This window comes from Alligator sinensis, unplaced genomic scaffold (genome assembly GCF_000455745.1).
Source record: "Alligator sinensis unplaced genomic scaffold, ASM45574v1 scaffold421_1, whole genome shotgun sequence".
NCBI lineage: Eukaryota > Metazoa > Chordata > Crocodylia > Alligatoridae > Alligator > Alligator sinensis.
The window spans coordinates 1,335,673-1,354,303 of record NW_005841871.1 but is presented as its reverse complement, the minus strand read 5'-3'; the positions used below and the strand labels follow the sequence as shown (position 1 = coordinate 1,354,303).

The window sequence follows — 18,631 nt, the reverse complement described above, 5'->3', positions numbered from 1 at the left end:
GGAAAGAGTCTTTTTCTGGCATTTAATTTTGTAACTTGTTGGCAGTTATTAAAGCAAGCCTTTCTGCTCTTCATCAATCGAGTGTTACGTCAATCCATAAAGCACTAGGTTAAAAATTTGGTTTCTAAGTGCAACGCTAGAGGATTCAGGCAGTGGTAATCTTTCTTTTTAGCTGATGAGCCACTACCCAAGAGTGATATTAAATGTGCCACCAATTCAGAGGTTCTGTCTAACTGTTCATGACAATTTTTGTAAAGACAGGGAGAACTCCATGCTGTGTTATCAAATTTCCTCTCCACTGTCAAATGGAAAAGGTATTTTCCATTTCTCATCTTACCATTGCTATGAGCTAGTACATAGTTACCTCATTTCTTCCTCAAATAACTGCATTTCAATCATGGATCCTTTGCTTTTTCATGTCCTTGTCACAAGGTATTAGATGAAATTATCTTTGTCTGCTGTTCAGGTTTTCTAGCATTATTACAGATGCTGCAAACACCTTAAACACTCATTTCCAAATCTTATAGAATCAATTTAAATAATGGGCCAGATTTGTAGGAAGTAGAAATCTGAAAAGCATCCTTCTCTTCAATGGACTTTTGTCAATTTACACTAGATAACCTGGTTCTATATGTTTAGAGAAAAGATAATTGAGAAAGGTCATGATAAAGGTAGAGGAAAAAAATGCATGATGCACAGAAAAACTGTAACCGAGCATCACTGGTATGAGACTGCCGGAACAGCAATGAAACTAAGGAAGCTAAAAATGATAAGAGAAAAATGGTGAGTGAACTCCCTTTGGAACTCATTGCCATGAGATTTCACTGAGGCCAAAAGCTTTGGAGGATGTCAAAAAGGTTATGCATTTCAATGAATAATGAGGAAGCCAATGGTTCTATTAGATGGGGAAGTAAATCCTTATGTAATATCCTCAGTAACTGAGTGGTCTAGAAACAAGATTATGAGCAAGATATTCTATAAATTGTCTAAACCAGGAATTCTTTCACCTTCTTCTGAGGAATATGACTCTGATTTACTGTTTGTGACAAGAGAATGAACTATATAGATTGCCTGTCTGATCCAATATGGAATACTCTGTCCTTAAAGAAATAAGGATATAATTTATTATTGCTTATTATTTGCTTTGCAACAGCACCTGTGGGTCCCAATCTGGGATAAGGGATTTGTTGTGTAGAGCATATCTCTAAAATGAAGTTATGCTCTCTGCTTTTGCCTCTCAAACATAGAAAGGACGGTGCCAGAGGTGCACTGGCACCAGGTGCCCTCACACTGCCCCGGGAGTCATGGGGGGCAACAAAAAGCATCTGGCACCAGCAGCCAAGTGATTCCAGTTGTGATCACAGCGGCAACTGGAAGTCACTGCTGCCCCATGCACTGGGTGAGCAACTGTGTCCTACGCTGTTGCTGTCAGATAAATTAGTCTGGACCATTGCTGGGAGACAGATTCCTTGGTCCTAGCCCTCTCTGTTACATGGAGCAATGACTGAGAGTATATGACTGGTATAGCTAGGTATATCCTATAATACTTGGACCTAACTGCAACTATAAAAAGACAGAACAAAGTAGCAACAATCATGGGGTATAAAATCCTGCATTTGCATTATTTAGGAATGCAGGAATTGCAGTTTCAAAAGCCATTCATAGCTTTTCTAGGGTACTGGAGAATTCACTGAGGTAATTTCAGAGCCATTGGCTACACACTTTGAGAACTCATGGAAGTCAGATGATGTCTTGATGACTGGAAAAGGCCAAGTGTAGTGACAATTTTTAAGAGGGGAGAAGAGGATATGGAGAACTACAGACCAGTCAGCCTGACCCCAATACCTGGAAGGATCATGGAGCTGCTCCTCAAGGAATCCATTGTTAAGCACTAGAGGAGAACAAGGTAATCAGGAACATCCTGCATAGATTCACCAAAAGGAAGTCATGCCTGACCAACCTGATTTTCTTCTATGATAAGGTGACATGCTCTGTGGATGAGGGGAGAGCAGTGGCTGTGATATACCTTGACTTTAGCAAGGTTTTTGACCCGGTCTCCCATAATGTTGTGTCATAACAAGGTAAGGAAATACAGACTAGATGAAAGTACTGTATGGTGGAAACATAACTGGCTGGATGATTGTGCTTAATGAGTAGGCTTTAATGGCTTATTGGTTATTTGGGAGGAGGTATTAAATGGAGTTCCCCAGGGGTCTGTCCTGGGCTGGGTATTGTTTAACATCTTCTTTAATGATTCAGATCATGGAGTTGGGTGCATGCTGAGCAAATCTGCAGACAATGCCAAGTTGGGTGGAGTTGTAGATACTCCAGAGGGCAGGGTTTGGGTTCAGAATAAGCTGGTTAGACTGGGGAAATGGTCCACAATCAATCAGATGAGCTTCAACAAGGACAAGTGAAAGGTCCTGCACTCGGGACAAAATAACTGCATGCACAAATACAGACTGGGGAGTGACTGCCTCACTACTGCAGAAAAGGAGCTAGGAGTTACAGTAGATCATAAGCTGAATGTGAGCCAACAGTGAGCAGTTCTTGCCAAGACAGGCAACAGCATACTGGGTTGTCATAAAAGGAGTGTCTTCTGAAAATCAAGGAAAGTGATTCTTCCACTCTATTCAGAACTGGTGAGGCCTTACTTGGAGTACTGTGTCCAGTTTTGGGCCTTACACTTCAAGAAGGATATGGACAGTTTGGACATAGTACAACACAGAGCAATAAATATGACTAGGGGCTTGGGAAGCAAGACTTATGAGGAAAGGTGGAAAGAGCTAAGGTTATTTAGTCTGGAGAAGAGAAGACTGATGGGGAATTAGATCATGGTTGTGAAATACCTGAAAGGCAACTACAGAGAGGATGGATTTGTGCTTTTCTCCATGACTGTAGGGGACAGGACTAGGAACAGTGATGTCAAACTTCAGCAGGGTAAATTTGGGTTGGAGATTAGAAAGAACTTCTGACTATGAGGGTGGTCAAGCATTGGAACAGGCTGCCTATAGAAACTGGAATCTCCATCCTTGGAAACTTTCAAGGGCTGGTGAGACAGATACCTGGCTAAGATGGTTTACTCAGGAAAGCTCCTGTCTTGAACAGGGGGTTGTACTAGATGACCTTGTGAGGTCCCTTCTACCCTGCTTTCCTCTGATCCTGCTTCTGTCACTGGCTGCATTTAGGTGTTAAACCCCCAGCATCTTCTGGCTACTGATAAGGTATTATGGCAGCAGAAGGACATGCTTTGAGAATGGTTTTAAACCAAATTAAACTTATTTTAACATATAATAGGAAATTTATACTGCAGTTTTAATGAGGAATAACCATTTATTTTAGAATTAACTTGATGAATTTTGTGTATAAAAAGCAGAGAAGTGAGATGCAGGCGACATCTTGTGGTCATTTGGAAAAATTCCAGGGAGAAATACTGGCAGAATTAAAACCAACAGGAATACTTACCTTTATTTTAATGGGGATGGTATTTCACCAAGGTCCTTATTCCTATAAACTTCTCAGGGGTTAGATATATTGGGAACATCTATGCAAGATAATACTGCATAGTGGTTACTGAGCATTCATTTAGTACTTGTATAATCGAGTACTAAGTAAACACACAGTAACTAGAGTTACTGCGCAGTAGTGCTGGCAAATGCCTTTTAAGTGATGCTAATGCACAGCAGCCTAATAATACTGCACGGTAGCATATTAGCATTGTTGGTGCTGTGATGTGCTACTGAGCAGTATTATTAAGCTACTGTGCAGTCAGCATCTTGTGTAGACACACCCACTTTGTATCTAATTTCTGCTTGTTTCTTTTAAGGACTGCATCTAGAATTAACTAGCTAATTTATTTGGGCTGGTTACACACATCACATAATTCAATGCTGACTAAATACTTCTGTAATATATTGTAGTAAATTTCTTTATGTAACTGATGGATTTGTGACATTGCATCTTTGCCAAGGCAGATGCTATAAATATATCAACTATATTCTTAATTGCTATTGCTCCTGCTGGTTCCAACATTGTAATTGGACCATTCCAAACTTGTTTTTCAGCACATGCATAATTAGAAAATATTATAAATTAGGATCCATGCTGATAAGCAACTTTGGGGGTCTAAGTACCTTTGCAGACCTGGCCCTTTGTGCTTAAAATTATGAATGATGGCAATGACAAACAGCCTATACTTAGAGGTTACAAGTGTAAAGGTGAATCTACATTTTGTCAAAATTTTAAAAAGGATTTATAAAGGGGAAATCTAGAAGTTTTATAGAGAGGGAAATCATAGAAATGTAGGGCTGCGTGGACTTCGGGAGGTCATTTAGAACCACCCCCAGCCTGAGGCAGGACCATGCATACCCAAAGCGTCCTGTACAAATCCTAGTCTATCCTATTACTAAAACTACACAATTGACAATGTCACACAACTAGCCTATGATGGATAAGACAGGGGGAAAATGGCAGGCAGTGCTGCTGCAAGGGTTGTCAAAATACACTCAAGAGTTCCAAGGAAGAGGGCAACATCCCATACTATAGAGAAAGACAAAACCCCCACAGTCCATACCAGTCTGACCCTGGGGTAAAATTCCTTCCTGACTCCAAGTGTGGTGATTGGTCTGATCCTGAGCAGAGGGACAAGACTCTCTAGCCAGGAATCGCTGGGTTTTAGTCCAAGCAGGAGCACTGGCACACCTGAGTGAAACCCCCAGTTTTGGCTGCAGCCCTTACCCAGTTTTTTTGAGGAAGGTAAGCCCCAACCCCCTAACTGACATGTGTGGCAACAGGTGGAGATTTTTTTTTTCCTTACCCCATTGGCAACCATCAAAATCCAGAAGCATGGGAAATACCCACAGAAGAACACAGGCATAGCTACGCCTAGATAAACCCTAACCGATGCTTCTCTGACCTCTCCTTGAAAACCTTCAATGTTGGAGATCTCACAGTTTCCCTAGGCAGTCTAATCCACTGCCTCATTGTTTTACCAGTGAAGTAGTCTTTCCTGATATCTAATCTAAACATACTTTGTCGTAACTTCAAGCCATTGGTCTGCATCCCACTCTCTGAAGCAAGACAGAAAAGGTGTTCTCCCTTCTTTATGGCGGCCCTTCACATATGAGGACTGCTATCTTCTTCTTGGTGGTTCTTCACAGACAAAGATGTTAGGAAGGGAACTGCCCACACCGACTGCAGGCCTTCTGGTGACTAATCAGTCCAACTGCAGAGAGGCAAATCCTGCTGCAACAATTAAATGTGTATGGCTGATTGCTGCTAGATGAGGGTGTATCTTTCCTCCTGCTCCTCTTCTCCACAATGCTGGGTCTGCATTGACATTCAAAGAAGGCTGTTGCCTTTTTGATTTGGAGCCACCAGGCATCATGATCTGTAGCCTGTGTTTCCCATAGTTTGTGGTAAATATCGCAGGCAGAAAAGGACCTCTTCAGAGTGTCCCTTAAGTGCTTGTGTGGGGCCCCCTGGTCATGTTTCCCTGTCATCAGTTCCCTGTACAGCACGGCCTTTGGTAGGCAGTTGTCATCCATCTGGACCATGTGGCTTACCCACCGCAGCTAAGTGTGCAGGAGAATCACCTCAATACTGGTGGTTTTGGCTCTTTGTAGCACCTCCACATTGGTGACATAATCCTGCCAGCGGATCTTGAGAATGGTGCAGAGGCAGCACTGATGAAAGCACTCGAGGAGGTGTACATAGCGGCAATATAAGACCCATGACTCAGCATCGTACACTAGAGTGGAGATAACAGCAATTCTGTACACCTTGACTTTGGTCTGTGCCTGTAGGCTATGACTATTCCAGACCCACTTATAGAGTCTGCCAAAGGCACTGCTAGCTCTTGAGAGTCTATTGTCTACCTCCTTGTCAATCGTGGCATCATATGAAATGACACTCTCCAGGTGGGGGAACTGCTTGACAGCATTTAGCTCATTTCCTTCAATGGTCATCTTTGGTGCCACACAAGCTTGGCATGGAATTGGCTGATGAAGAACGTTAGTCTTCCTCAGGCTGATGGTAAGTCTGAACAATTGTGCTGCAGGAGCAAAGCAAGTGGTCATGTGCTGCAGATCGTGTTGGGTGTGGGCAACCAGGGTACAATCATCTGGAAACAGAAGTTCATGGATGAGCTGTTGCGAGGTCTTTGTGTGAACCTGTAGCCATCTGAGGTTGAAGAACTTTCGGTCTGCCTGAAAGCAGATGTAAACACCTTATTCACCTTCCCCAAGCTTGTCTGATGCTTGCTGTAGCATCATTGCGAAGAAAATCATGAACAAAGTAGGGGTGAGTACACAGCCTTGCTTAACTCCATTGGAGATCAGGAAGGGACCTGAGAGATTGCTGTTGTTCTTGACTTGTCCATGCTGACTGTCATGGAGTTGCCTGACCAGGGTGAGGAACTTAGGTGGGCACCTGAGCTTCTCAAGAATCTTTCAGAGGCCATTTCAGCTTATGGTGTCAAACGCCTTAGTGAGGTTGATGAAAGTGATATACAGCCCCTTGTTCTGCTCCCAGCACTCTTCCTGTATTTGTCTGAGCACAAATACCATATCTGTCATGTCTCTGTTTTCTCTGAAGCCACACTGGCTCTCCAGGAGGACCTCTTCTGCTATGGCAGGCACCAGCCTGTTGAAGAGGATTCTAGCTAGAATCTTCCTGGCGATGGACAAAAGGGTGATCCCTTGTTAGTTAGAACAGTCTGATTTGTCACCTTTATTCCTGTAGAGGTTGACGATTACGGCATCACTCAGATCTTGTGGAATTTTCCGCTGCTCCCAGCAGGCTATAAATAGTTAATGGAGTTTGGAGTGTAGGGTGGGACCTTCCTATTTCAGGACTTCAGGTGGAATTTCATCAATTCCAGAATATTTGTTGCTTTTTATCTGGTCGATAGCAGTGAAGGTTTTTTCCAGTGTAGGATGCTCATCTAGTTCCTTCTTAACAGTTAGTTGCTTGACTGACTGTTAAGTCTTAATGGCCACAAGTTGACTGAGAGTAGGTTTAGGCTAGACATCAAGAAGCACTACTTCACAGTCAGGGTGGCTAGGATCTGGAGCCGACTTCCAAGGGAGGTGGTGCTCACTCCTACCTTGGGGGTCTTCAAAAGGAGGCTAATCACCTAGCCAGGATCGTTTGACCCCAGCATTCTTTCCTGCCCATGGCAGGAGGTCAGACTTGATGATCTGCTCAGGTCCCTTCTGACCCTAACAACTATGAAACTGTGAAAGTATGACTCGGTTGATGGAGACTCATATACCGTGTGTTCAGCGCTAAAGAGAGTTTGAAAGTGCTCAGTCTTTGTCAATGTGTAGGGTCCGGCCATTAGAGCTCTGCAGTGGGCTTGGGACCAGGAAGGTGGGGCCACAGACAGATTTAAGTGCTTTATAGAAGCTTCTGGTGTCTCCATTCTCAGCACATAGTTGTATTCTTTCTGCAAGATCAGTCCACCATTTGTTTTGGATGTCATGCAGTTTCCACTCAAGGATGTTATGTGCCTGGTGGTAAGCCACTTTTCTCTCTGGGTTAGTTGGCTATACTAGAAGGGCTTGATGAATGGTCCTCTTTTTTGTGAGCAGGACTTGACTGTCTTTGTCATTTTCATTAAACCAGTCTTGGTTTCTCTTAGTACTGAGCCCAGCAATCTCCTTGGTGGTTTCCAAGATCTCTGACTTGATGTGTTCCAGAGCCCATTGGGTGAGGTGTCTGTACTATGGGCTTGGCTTTCAAGCTTTGGCTGAAGTGTTGTTTGAAATTTTTGTTGGCAAAATTGATTTTTCAGCTTGGAAACATCAAATTTCTTTGCGGAGGGGGGGCGGGTTGCCTCTGTGCTTGGGCTGAGGCTTGAAGTGGAAGGAGAACTTTGAGTGAACAAGTCTGTGGTCAGTATAGCAGTCAGCACTAGGTATGACTCCAGTGTGCAGGACATCCCTAAGATCACGCTGACACACCAAGATCTATCAAGTGCCAATGTCTGGAGTGGGGATATATCCAAGTGGTTTAGTTTCGGAGTATTCTTCTCCTACATGATTGCTGAACCAGGGCTAAAGAGGTCCACCTACCCTAGTTATTTGGGTTGGGTCACTATTTGTTTGGAACCTCACCTTTGACCTTGCTGCCATGGGAGACCCTATCAGGAAAAAAATTCCAGACGGCATCACTCTCAGTATCATCAGGACAGACAAGCCTCCCCACCATGACTGGGTTGCAATCCAGGAAGTAACTTGGGCACACATAGGCTTATTATCCCTTCTTGATTTCCTCTTCTGCAAGCTGAACATGCCTGTTTCCTTCAACATCTCTTTGTATAGCTGACCTTCTAAGCTCTTTTGCATTTTTGTTACCCACCTCTGGACCCTCTGTAACTTCTTCACAGCCTTTTTCAAATGTGGTCCCCAAACTGCACACAATACTCTAGATGAGGTTTAATCATCATTCTCTTCATCTTAGATTGCACTTTCCATCCCTATTCCTCAAAACCCTTTACACCAAAGATGGGCAGACTGAGCCACAGGCAGGGGAAGTTACAGAACAGGTCAGTAGCAGAGCTGCAAAAAGAACTGTGGCCATAGTCCAATGATCTGTTTTTTAGCTATCTCCAAAGTGTAACTGAAATGTTAAATGCTTTTTGTATTTCCTGGTGGCTGACCAGCATTCCACTCAAAAAGGCTCAACTTTTAAAATAGTGCACACTGAGAATTATGTAAGTTTGCGAGAAGCAGTCTTTTGACTTGGCACATGCCAATTCTGTGCTCCACTAATGGGCATAGTTCTGTGTTCCGGTCACTATTATTCTTATACACCCACTTCCATTACCTCTTGACAAAAGCATGTGGCATATTGTCATAAATAAGACTATCAGCTTTTCTGGTCAGAGACTCTATGATACCATGTAGAGTGCCTACTAGGGCTGTGTGAAATTTTGCTGAGTGTTTCATTTCAAAGCTGTTTTGATGCTTTTCAAGCTCAAAGTAGTGAAATCAAAATGAAACAAATAGCTTTGAAACAGCTTTGAAGTGAAATGAGGGCACTCAAAACATGCTGAAAGTTTCAACATGCTTTGAGTTTTGAAGCAGCCTGGTGGCGGGAGGCAGCAGAGAGCCAGGGCTGTGCTCCAAGTGGCTCCGCAGCCCCGTGAAGCAGAGCCCAGTGGTGGGAGGCAGGCAGAGCCAGGGCTGCACTCTGATCGGTTCTGCCAGCCCCACGGAGCTCAGCCTGGTGGCGGGAGGTGGGCAGAGCTACTAGGGCTGCGCTTTGCCTCCCACTGCTGGGCTGAGCTCCACGAGGCTGCAGAGACGCTCAGAGCACAGCCCTGGCTCTCCCCTGCCTCCCACCACTGGGTCAGATGACAGGAAGTTGCAGATCCAGGGGCCCGCACCCCTAGGAGGAGTCCAGCACAGCCCTGCAGCCCTCCCGGGGTGCAGGCCCCTGGATCTGCGTGCCGGATGACAGGAGGCTGTTGCTGCTGCCTGGGGCCAGCGGCAGCATCAGTCTTCCACGGCGCTGGGTGTGGGTTGTTCCCACTGCTGGTTCCAGATGGCAGCAGCAGCCTCCTGTCATCCGGCACGCAGATCCAGGGGCCTGCACCACCCGGAGGAGTCCAGCGCAGCCCCACAGCCCTCCCGGGGATGCGAGCTGGATGACAGCAGGCTGCTGCTGCTGGCACTTGTCACAAGTTTTGCTTTGAACAGTTTGAAGTGCAGTTTATGAGAAACCTCTACACCGATCTCCTTGAAAATTGGCAGGCTTCATGCCCTCAGAAGGGGCTACCATCCCTACAATTTTCATCTGAATCAGGCAAGAAATGATAAAGTTCTAGCCATTTTCATGATTCCCCACTATAGCCTATAGGCAAAACATCGAAACAGCAAAACAGTTTCGACGAAACAAAACAAGACAGTACTTCAAAATGAAATGAAATGATGAAACGAAACACTGTCCCTTTGAAACAGTGAAATGGACGTCGAAACAAAACAATGGTGTTTCGCACAGCCCTAGTGCCTACCACAACAAGGCTCTGGTCCTGTGCTAGGTCCTGTGCTGGGTGTTGCTGTAATACTTCCCCCCCACTTCCCCAGCTTTCCATATTGTAGCCATGATGATCCATGAATTATGCAAGAGGCAAGGATTTTTGGGGCAATATCTTTCATTGGACCAATTATGTAGTTGGAATAGTTACACAAGCTTTCAAATGCAAGGCATTCTTCATCAGGTCTTCATGACAACCTGATGCAATATTCATCAGGTCTTTATCAGGGCCCAATGAAGAACATGTTGCATTGGAAAGCCTGTCTAACTTTATTCCAACTTTATTCCAACCAATAAAAGGTATTACATCCAAAAAATCCTTGCCTCTTTTTAAAAGTAAGGGTAATCTGGGCAGGAAATGGTGGGAAATGACCCTAAACTAATCATTCAGCCAATCATTTATAGATCTTCTTTAGCATAATGACAGAGCCCAGTATCAAGGGCACTATCACAATACAGCAAGTCTGCTCTTAAAGAGATAGTAACTGTTGCTTTCCTTTAGGCCTGCTATTTTAAATGAATGGAAGTGCATTTAAATAAATCATCAAACCATTTATATTGAACCATTTATTGATACTGTGTTTTGAGTGGATAAGCTTTTGTAATTAACATTGATCTTTCAAAACAGAAGTGTAACTGCCCTTAGAAGAAAAGTTCAAATACACAAGAGATGGATGTACAGTGATTTAGTACGTGAGCTTGACATGTTATACATGCGGCTATGTACTTAACATAATATGCCTATGTATGCCCAAGTTACTGTAGCCGCATGATGTCTATTAAGAATTCTCAAGAAAGGATAAATACAGCCTTGGAGAATGAATCAATCTTAAACAAAACACCAATACAAGGGATGGCTTAAAACAACATTGGCACCCACAGTGCCCATGAGCTCTGAATGGAGGAAATGTTTTGCACAGAAGGGAGTTAGTCATTGCTGGCAGCAATGTCTGAGTCTGCCCCAGACAACTGTATACACTTACACAGATATAACCAAATAAGGTAGTAAGGATTGCAAGCCATTTCCTAACTATACCCAAAAGTTGGGAATGAACATAAGGTAAATGGCTAATGCTCTAGCTTTCTCTGCAGCTTTGCAAAGTAATTTTGAAACTTTACAAACAAATTTTCTCCCACAAAGAGCTCAATGGGAGCTAAGAATATGTTTATACCATGAACGGCGTGTGTCCCCAGTGGCTGGGGGGCCATGCTGTGCTGGCGGTAGCTGGGGGGGCATGGTGGCGGCAGGAGCATGGTGGCGGTAAGCATGGAGTTCCCGCAAATGCTGCCGGCACTGCCAGTGGGCGGTGGGGGGGATGCGGGGTGGTGAGTGCTGACCAGGGGTGGGCGACCACCCGCAGGCGCTACCAGCAAAGGTGGCGGTGGCCAGGGGCTATCGTTGACTGCCTGCAGACACCGTGGGCAGTGTCAGTGGTGGGGTGACGAGTGGTGACCGCCATTGTCAGCGGCGCCTTTTTTCAGGGGGTGCATCACCACACTCAGGGGGTGCACATGCACCCACTTGCACCCCTACACATCACCCCTGGTTGTTGATGACCTGGTAAGGATAATGCCAAGCCTGGCCTGCTCACATGCCCCAAAACTGCAATCATCCACCCACACCCACTTGCACATGCCAAAACTAGTAATGTGCTGGGTAGGCTACTCAAGGTCATCTTCAGTGGACCCTCTTAAGTACATCAAGGGCTTGATGATGACCACATAGGGATTCCTTTGAAGTATCCTCATGGGTGTATTTTCCAGGTTTGGCACGTGGAAGAGGGAGTGGATGAGAGCCATGCTCAGCGGTGGTCTTGCTGGAACATGTTACTGCTGTGGTTTGAGATTGACAATGTTATTTCAGACAAAGTATAATGTGTAAGAGAATGGATATGAGACTTAGTAGAGTGATAGTCACTATGGCTGAATCCAGATGTGCAGGCTTGTGCATTTTCCTGGGGACAAACAGCAGCAGCACATATTGTGCTGCTGCTCCTTGTCCCTGGAGAAAGCCTGTGCACGTGCTCTCTGGCACACAGTACATTGCCCTGGATGGGGTACAGGAGGCTGTTGCCAGTACCTGGGCTGGCCCCAGCAGCCTTACCTAGGGTCCTGGGAGCCTCCTAGGGCTCCAGCAGTGGCAATCTGGCAGCAGCGAGCCTGCTGGCAGCCAGAGTGTGGCTCCAGTCAGCCAGGTTCCTGGTTTCAGGTGGTGTACACTGCCACTATTTGCAAGGCCCCATTTTTTGTGCTGTGGGCTTTTTTGACACCAGGATTTCCTGTTATCAAAAAATGCCCCTGTGGTGCAAATTAACAGTGTGGGGAATGCCTGCATATGCAGCATGTGCAATGTACGGCACTACAGATGGGTCTGTGGCACCACATACTGCATGCACGCACTCATCTGGATGTACCCTATGATGCCTAGCTACTCAAGGCTTCAATTGTGGCTTACTACAAGCCCTGTAATGAGGAGTGCTCTGTTGCCCTTGCCCAGAAGCAGATCTGAAGAAAGCAGAGAGCCTTTTCTATCTCAGAGAGTTTCTCTCAAGAGCCTCAGTTCCCCCTTGCTGTGTGAAGGAAGTAACCTGTGCCAAATCTATGCCTGGCATAGGTTATTTCCACTGGCACTCCAGCCACACTGAGCAACTAATCAGATTGAGGGGTAGGGCTAATGTTTTGCCTGCCTCCTATTCACCAAAGAAAGAAGGTAGGATTAGCTAAGCAATGACTAATAGGACACTTGGCAACCTTCACATATCATAGAATCATAGAAAATATCATAGAAAAGTAAGGTTGGAAGGGATGGTCAGGAAGTCATCTAGATCAACCCCCTGCTCAAAGCAGGACCATCGCCAACTAGATTATCCCAGCCAAGGCTTTGTCCAGCTGGGTCTTAAAAATCTCCAAGGATGGAGATTCCACCACCTCTCTGGAAAACTAGTGCTTTACTGCCCTCTAAAAGAGAGAGAGGTTTTCCTAGTATCTAACCTAAACTTCCCTTGCTGCAACTTGAGACATTTGCTCCTTGTTCTGTCACCTACCACCACTGAGAACAGTCTAGCTCCATCCTCTTTGGAAGCACCCTTCAGGTAGTTGTAAAAAGTGGAAGTTATACTGAAGGAAAGAAAAGATTTTAGGCTGGCAGGAAAAAAAAGGCATAGGAGCAACTGGATAACATTAACAAGAAAGGAAAAATAAGCTGAATAGCAAGGGAAAAAAAGTCCTACATGTCATAGCTTTTTAGTTGATAAATCCTAAAGTACATTGTAGAAGCCCTCACTTAGGACACTCGGCAAGACACTGATAATGTCACCCAACGAGAAATTTTTCATTGACAGATGGGACATTCTAAACCAGGGACTCTTTTTTATCTCTGATCTTTATGGTTCCACACTTCATGTGTGATTAGAAAATTGAAGAAAAATGAGTGACTTGCAGTACAACAATAGGACCATTGACAATTGCATGAAGAAACCTATGATATAGTATTTTGCTCATACAGAATAATCATCCATCTCGTGTCACATGCCACACACAACTAGGAGCCTGCACAGCTTGTGTATACTCATTACTATTAGTTGCGCCTGGATGTTATGAGCTTGCAGCATTAGGAGTTAACTTTTCAAGCACAGGGTATTTTGTGAAGCATTTCCTTTCTATGAAACATTCGATGGCATGTGAGAAAGAAAATCCTCTTGGTTTTGTTCAGTGGAATTTTCAGATCCAGAACTATTTTTTTCTTTCATCTTTACACCCTAGCGACAAATTTTGCTGCATCTGTTTTTCCCCTTCCTTGTATAGCAAAGCCATAATTTCCATAATATGAGCTGATGGAGCTAGCTATCACATTACCAAAATACCCACATGATTGGCATATTATTTTCACTGCCACATATACCTTACACTGAATGCATTCTTTTGGAAAATTGCTTCTCCAAACCCTTTACCCTAAGTGACCTGTGTCTCTAGCCTGGTATTGCAGGAGGATTTCTCTTAGGGTAGTTGCTGTTCACAGGTAGTTTCTTTTAAAGTTGTCAACCTCTTCCAGACTTATGGACTAAGAGTAATTTTTAGGTTCCTTTAGTCTCGATGAGCATGTCCTTCCTTGCCTCATTCAGAGTGAACTGTCTGGAAATCAGCTTTCTATAACAAAGATTAACCAGGAATTTCTATTTTTTTTAAAGAAGGAACTTCTGAGCATAGGTTTAAGGCCCAATGCAAAGAATGACAATATGTGGCTAGTTAGTCAAGTTATTAGTCACCGAAGTTAAATACTTACGGGAATATACAGTGGTTGCATTTTCTTGCGTTTGCTGGAACTGTTCTCTGTCAGTTCCAGGAGCATGAGATAGTGACCGAGTATCTGAATCTGGTGAATTCGTTCTGGCATCCATTTCTCCTTTCAGAATCAACCAACTGGTCTTTAGCTGAAGAGAACAAGGATCAGTATTAACGTGTATTTATTTCTACAAATTCACCAACATGGGAATTTTCTCTGATACATTTTTATGTAGAGGGATATTCAGTATCAATCATTCACCGAGTCACAAGAGTGAAAGACACAGATTGCATTCATCATGGTAATCTTTGCTAGAAGTTTATTAATTAGATTTATATGCCACTCTCCCAAAAAAGTCTCAGGGCCACTCAGAATATAAACAAGATAAATCATAAAGGAGATAAATTATTATAATAAAATGGTAAGTGATAAAACAATTCCCTAAACAATACCCCCAAATTTCTAGCTACTAGAAATTTTTAATATCTTTGTGGGTGCATTTGGACGAGATGTTTACTGTGGAGTTGACTAATTTACTCTGAAGTAAAATACCACCTTCTACTTGTGTGGTGCTACTAGGATGGAGTATCTGCCATAGGATAGCACTGCAATGCCTAGGAGCAATACATCTGGCACAAACTGTGCTGGAATTTATTCATTTGCATTAATTGCACATGTAGATGCACCCAGTGTGTTGGAGATAGGCTTCTTATTAATTGAAGTTGTTAATCGAATGCTCTCTCCATTTCAGATCATGGTCTTTTTCTTTCTTCTTTTTTTAATGATTCACATTATTCATCATAACTTTTATTTAACAAAAGGTATGTTAAATAAAACCAGAACATCCACTGGACCTAGAAGACTGAGTAAATGAGTGGACTACTGATTGCTGTAATTCTTATATTTTGTCATAACAATGGAAGGGCTACGTATTTCTAAAACATCTGTTTAGGACTGAATGCATATTTGGAACTATAAAATGTCTAGCATGATCAATAATGATAACTTCATTAAAACATTTTAAAACAGTAGAAAAACACTAACAGACTATGTTGGATTTTTATGCATCATTTGAATGTTACCTTCTTATCTTGATCAAAACTTCCATTCTCCCCCTCAGATCTTCTTGCTGCTAAAAGAAAAAATATGTTGAAGGGTTAAAGTAGTTTCTCTTCACTGTCCTTTGTTTTTAGCATTTTGATTGTGATCCTGTTTCAGGATTCTAAAAAGAACATTAAAATCCAACCCCCACCCCCACAGGAACATGGGTATGGTGCCAGATTTGTTTAAAGTAACTTTGAAATGATCAAAGTTATACAAATGCTCTGGGTAAGTTTAAAATCCACTCACAACAGAATTTTAACCTACCTTTTTAGGTTGGATGGCTGGATGCTACTTTTGTGCACTTGACTGGAGGAGGGGGAGTAAAGCACACAGTAACTTAGGGTCAGGTTGTGGGCCATCCTTATACCATTGCTTAGGGGGGTAAAACACTTCTATTTTCCTCTGTGTTGCCATGTGGATGGTAATAAAAATGATCACTGGGGTATACAGCTAGATCTGCATATCTAGTCTGCACCACTCCCCCTGTTGGCAGGTAGAAAATGGGTAGTACCTTGGTTCTATCATCTGAATATGACAGACAGGAAAGGTGACCCAGTGGAAAGGAAGGATGGGGAGATGGGGAAGAGACACGTCCTCCTTTGAAGTTTTTCAGTAATTATTTCACCCCAGCAGTGGAAGAAGATTATGATATCAGAGAAAAAATCCTCCCCCAGGCTCCTTCTAAACTATGCTATGCTGCTTACAAATTGCAGCAGAAAACCTCTTGATCCAGGTCTTAACGATCAACATTATGGCGTGGGAAAGAGAAAAGGTTTTACAGTGGTTACAGTTACCCAGCAGATTGTTTTCTGAGTCTATCGCTTTGCTAGAGAACAGTCTGGTAAAGAACCTTTGCTGATACACCTTGCCACTACGTGGTATTTCTTATTCCTATTAGAACCTCAGTACCTTCTCCTCTCCTTCAATTTTCTGGCCACTTTTTGTCCTTTAGTTTCAGAGAGACAAGAATCCAATTGCACACAACACTGATACATACGCATGAGATAACTTATCAAATCCTAAATCTTTTGCACTACTGCAAAACTCTATAGTTGTTTTCATATTAGCATGAAACTGGAGTAACACAGGAGTATCTTAAGCCCTCCTTATTCATGGGACTTTTCCCACTTCTGCTCTCCAGAATATTTAATCTCAACTCTATAGATCCAAAGTGCAGGAATATATAAAAATGGTATAATTTTAACACCAGAAGAAATGTCCAATATAACATGTGGGTGATACATTTGATTGATACAACTGCATGGTTGCGATAAACTGAGACATGTTTTTAAGTATCACATTACCCTTCTTCAGGTCTCTCATGGCTACAATATCACTTCAATATTAACAATATAATGTGTCAAACTTGTATTTCTGAAACCTTGCCACCTGTAACAGCCAAATGGCTCCATTGTAGTGGTTTTTCCTTAGCTAAAATTTCTAGTCAGTAATTTTTAATCGTCCTAATGAAATGATGAATGAAACACTAAGACCAGGACTAGAAATCAGTGTAGGAAATTTAGAGGTATGAAACTATAATCCAGGAGTGGATATTGGATATGTTTAAATTTTAATTCATGCTAATCCTGAAAAACCAATGCTTCTGAAAAAGTTTTAGTTTTCACAAATTGGCATTTTTTGTAAAAAGAATCAATCCACCTGGTCCTTGAAAACAATTGGATCATACACAGGCACAAAAAGGAAACCAGCCCACCAACTGTTAGCATCAACTTAGGGAAAGGACACTTGGAGGGGCTGAATGTGTTTAAGTCAATCAGGCCTGGATGATCTTCCAAGGGTGCTGAAGGAATTGGCCGGTGTCATAGCAGAGCCACTGGCATGGTTGTTTGAGCGCTTGTGATGCTCAGGTGAGGTCCCAGAGGGACTGGAAAAGAGCCAGTGTGGTCCCTATTTTCAAGAAGGGGAGGAAGGAGGATCGGGTAATTGTAGACCGGTTAGTCTCACCTCTAACCTCGGGAAAACCTTTGAAAAAAATATTCAGGATCACATCTGTGGGAGTCCAGTGGGAAAAACAATGCTGAAGGGCAACCAGTATGGAATCGTAGCAGGTAGATCGTGCCTGACTAACCTTGTTTCTTTTTATGACCAGGTCACAAAATGCTTAGATGCAAGAATTGAGGTAGATGTCAACTACTTGGATTTTAAGAAAGCCTTTGATACAGTATCTCATCTGATTCTCACAGATAAATTGAGCAGCTGTGATGTAGATGATTACACAGTTAGGTGGGTGGCAACCTGGCTTAGGGGTCACACTCAGAGAGTGGTGGTGGATGGGTTAGTATCGACCTGGAAAGATGTGGGCAGTGGAGTCCCAGAGGGCTTGGTCCTTGGACCTCTGGTGTTTAATGTCTTCATCAGTGACTTGGATGAGGATGTGGAAAGCACTCTGTCTGAATTCTCAGATGATACCAAATTATTGGGTAAAGTTAACACACTAGAGGGTAGGGAACGAATCCAGGCAGATCTGGACCGGTTGGAAAAGTAGGCAGAACAGAATAGGATGCAGTTCAACAAGGACAAGTGCAAGGTGCTCCACCTAGGTTGAAGGAATCACCAGTGTGCTTAAGGCTCGGGGAGGACCTTCTCAGCAGCACAGCAGTGGAAAGGGATCTCAGAGTCATTGTTGACACCAAGATGAACATGAGTTGTCGATGTGACAAAGCAATCAGTAAAGCCAAGTGCACTTTATCATACATTAGCAGGTGCATGACAAACAGGTCCATGGAGGTGATACTTCCCCTTCATGCAGAATTGGTCAGGCTGCAGTTGGAGTACTGCATCCAGTTTTGGGTGCCACACTTCAAGAGGGATGTGGACAACCTTTAGAGGGCCACTCATATGGTTAGAGGCCTGCAGGCAAAGCCCTAGGAGGAGAGATTGAGGGCCCTGGATCTCTTCAGCCTTTGCAAGAGAAGGCTGAGAGGTGATCTTGTGGCCGCCTATAAATTCATTGGCGAGAGGGAGCGGGGAGCAGCATGCTCTGTTCACCAGGGCACCCCTTGGAGTAACTAGGAACAATGGCTACAAACTGATGGAGAGCAGATCTAGGTTAGACATCAAGAAGAACTTCTTTACAGTAAGAGTTGCCAGAATGTGGAATGGGCTTCCAAGCATGGTGGTGCTCTCCCCTACCTTGAGGGTCTTTAAGAGGAGACTGGACAATCATCTGGCTGGAGTCATCTA

General features: G+C 43.5%; 1 protein-coding gene across 4 annotated transcripts in view; it reads right to left on the bottom strand.

Annotated features, from left to right (window-relative positions):
* ABLIM2 (actin binding LIM protein family member 2) overlaps window positions 1-18,631 on the bottom strand; it is a 235,584-nt gene that overhangs the window by 33,951 nt on the left and 183,002 nt on the right. For all 4 annotated transcript variants that reach the window (XM_025195245.1, XM_025195240.1, XM_025195251.1 and 1 more), the window contains 2 exons: window positions 15,406-15,455; window positions 14,324-14,471 (listed from right to left, as the gene is read on the bottom strand). In XM_025195245.1, coding sequence (XP_025051030.1) covers window positions 14,324-14,471; window positions 15,406-15,455 — 198 coding nt within the window. The remainder of the gene's footprint in view (window positions 1-14,323; window positions 14,472-15,405; window positions 15,456-18,631) is intronic.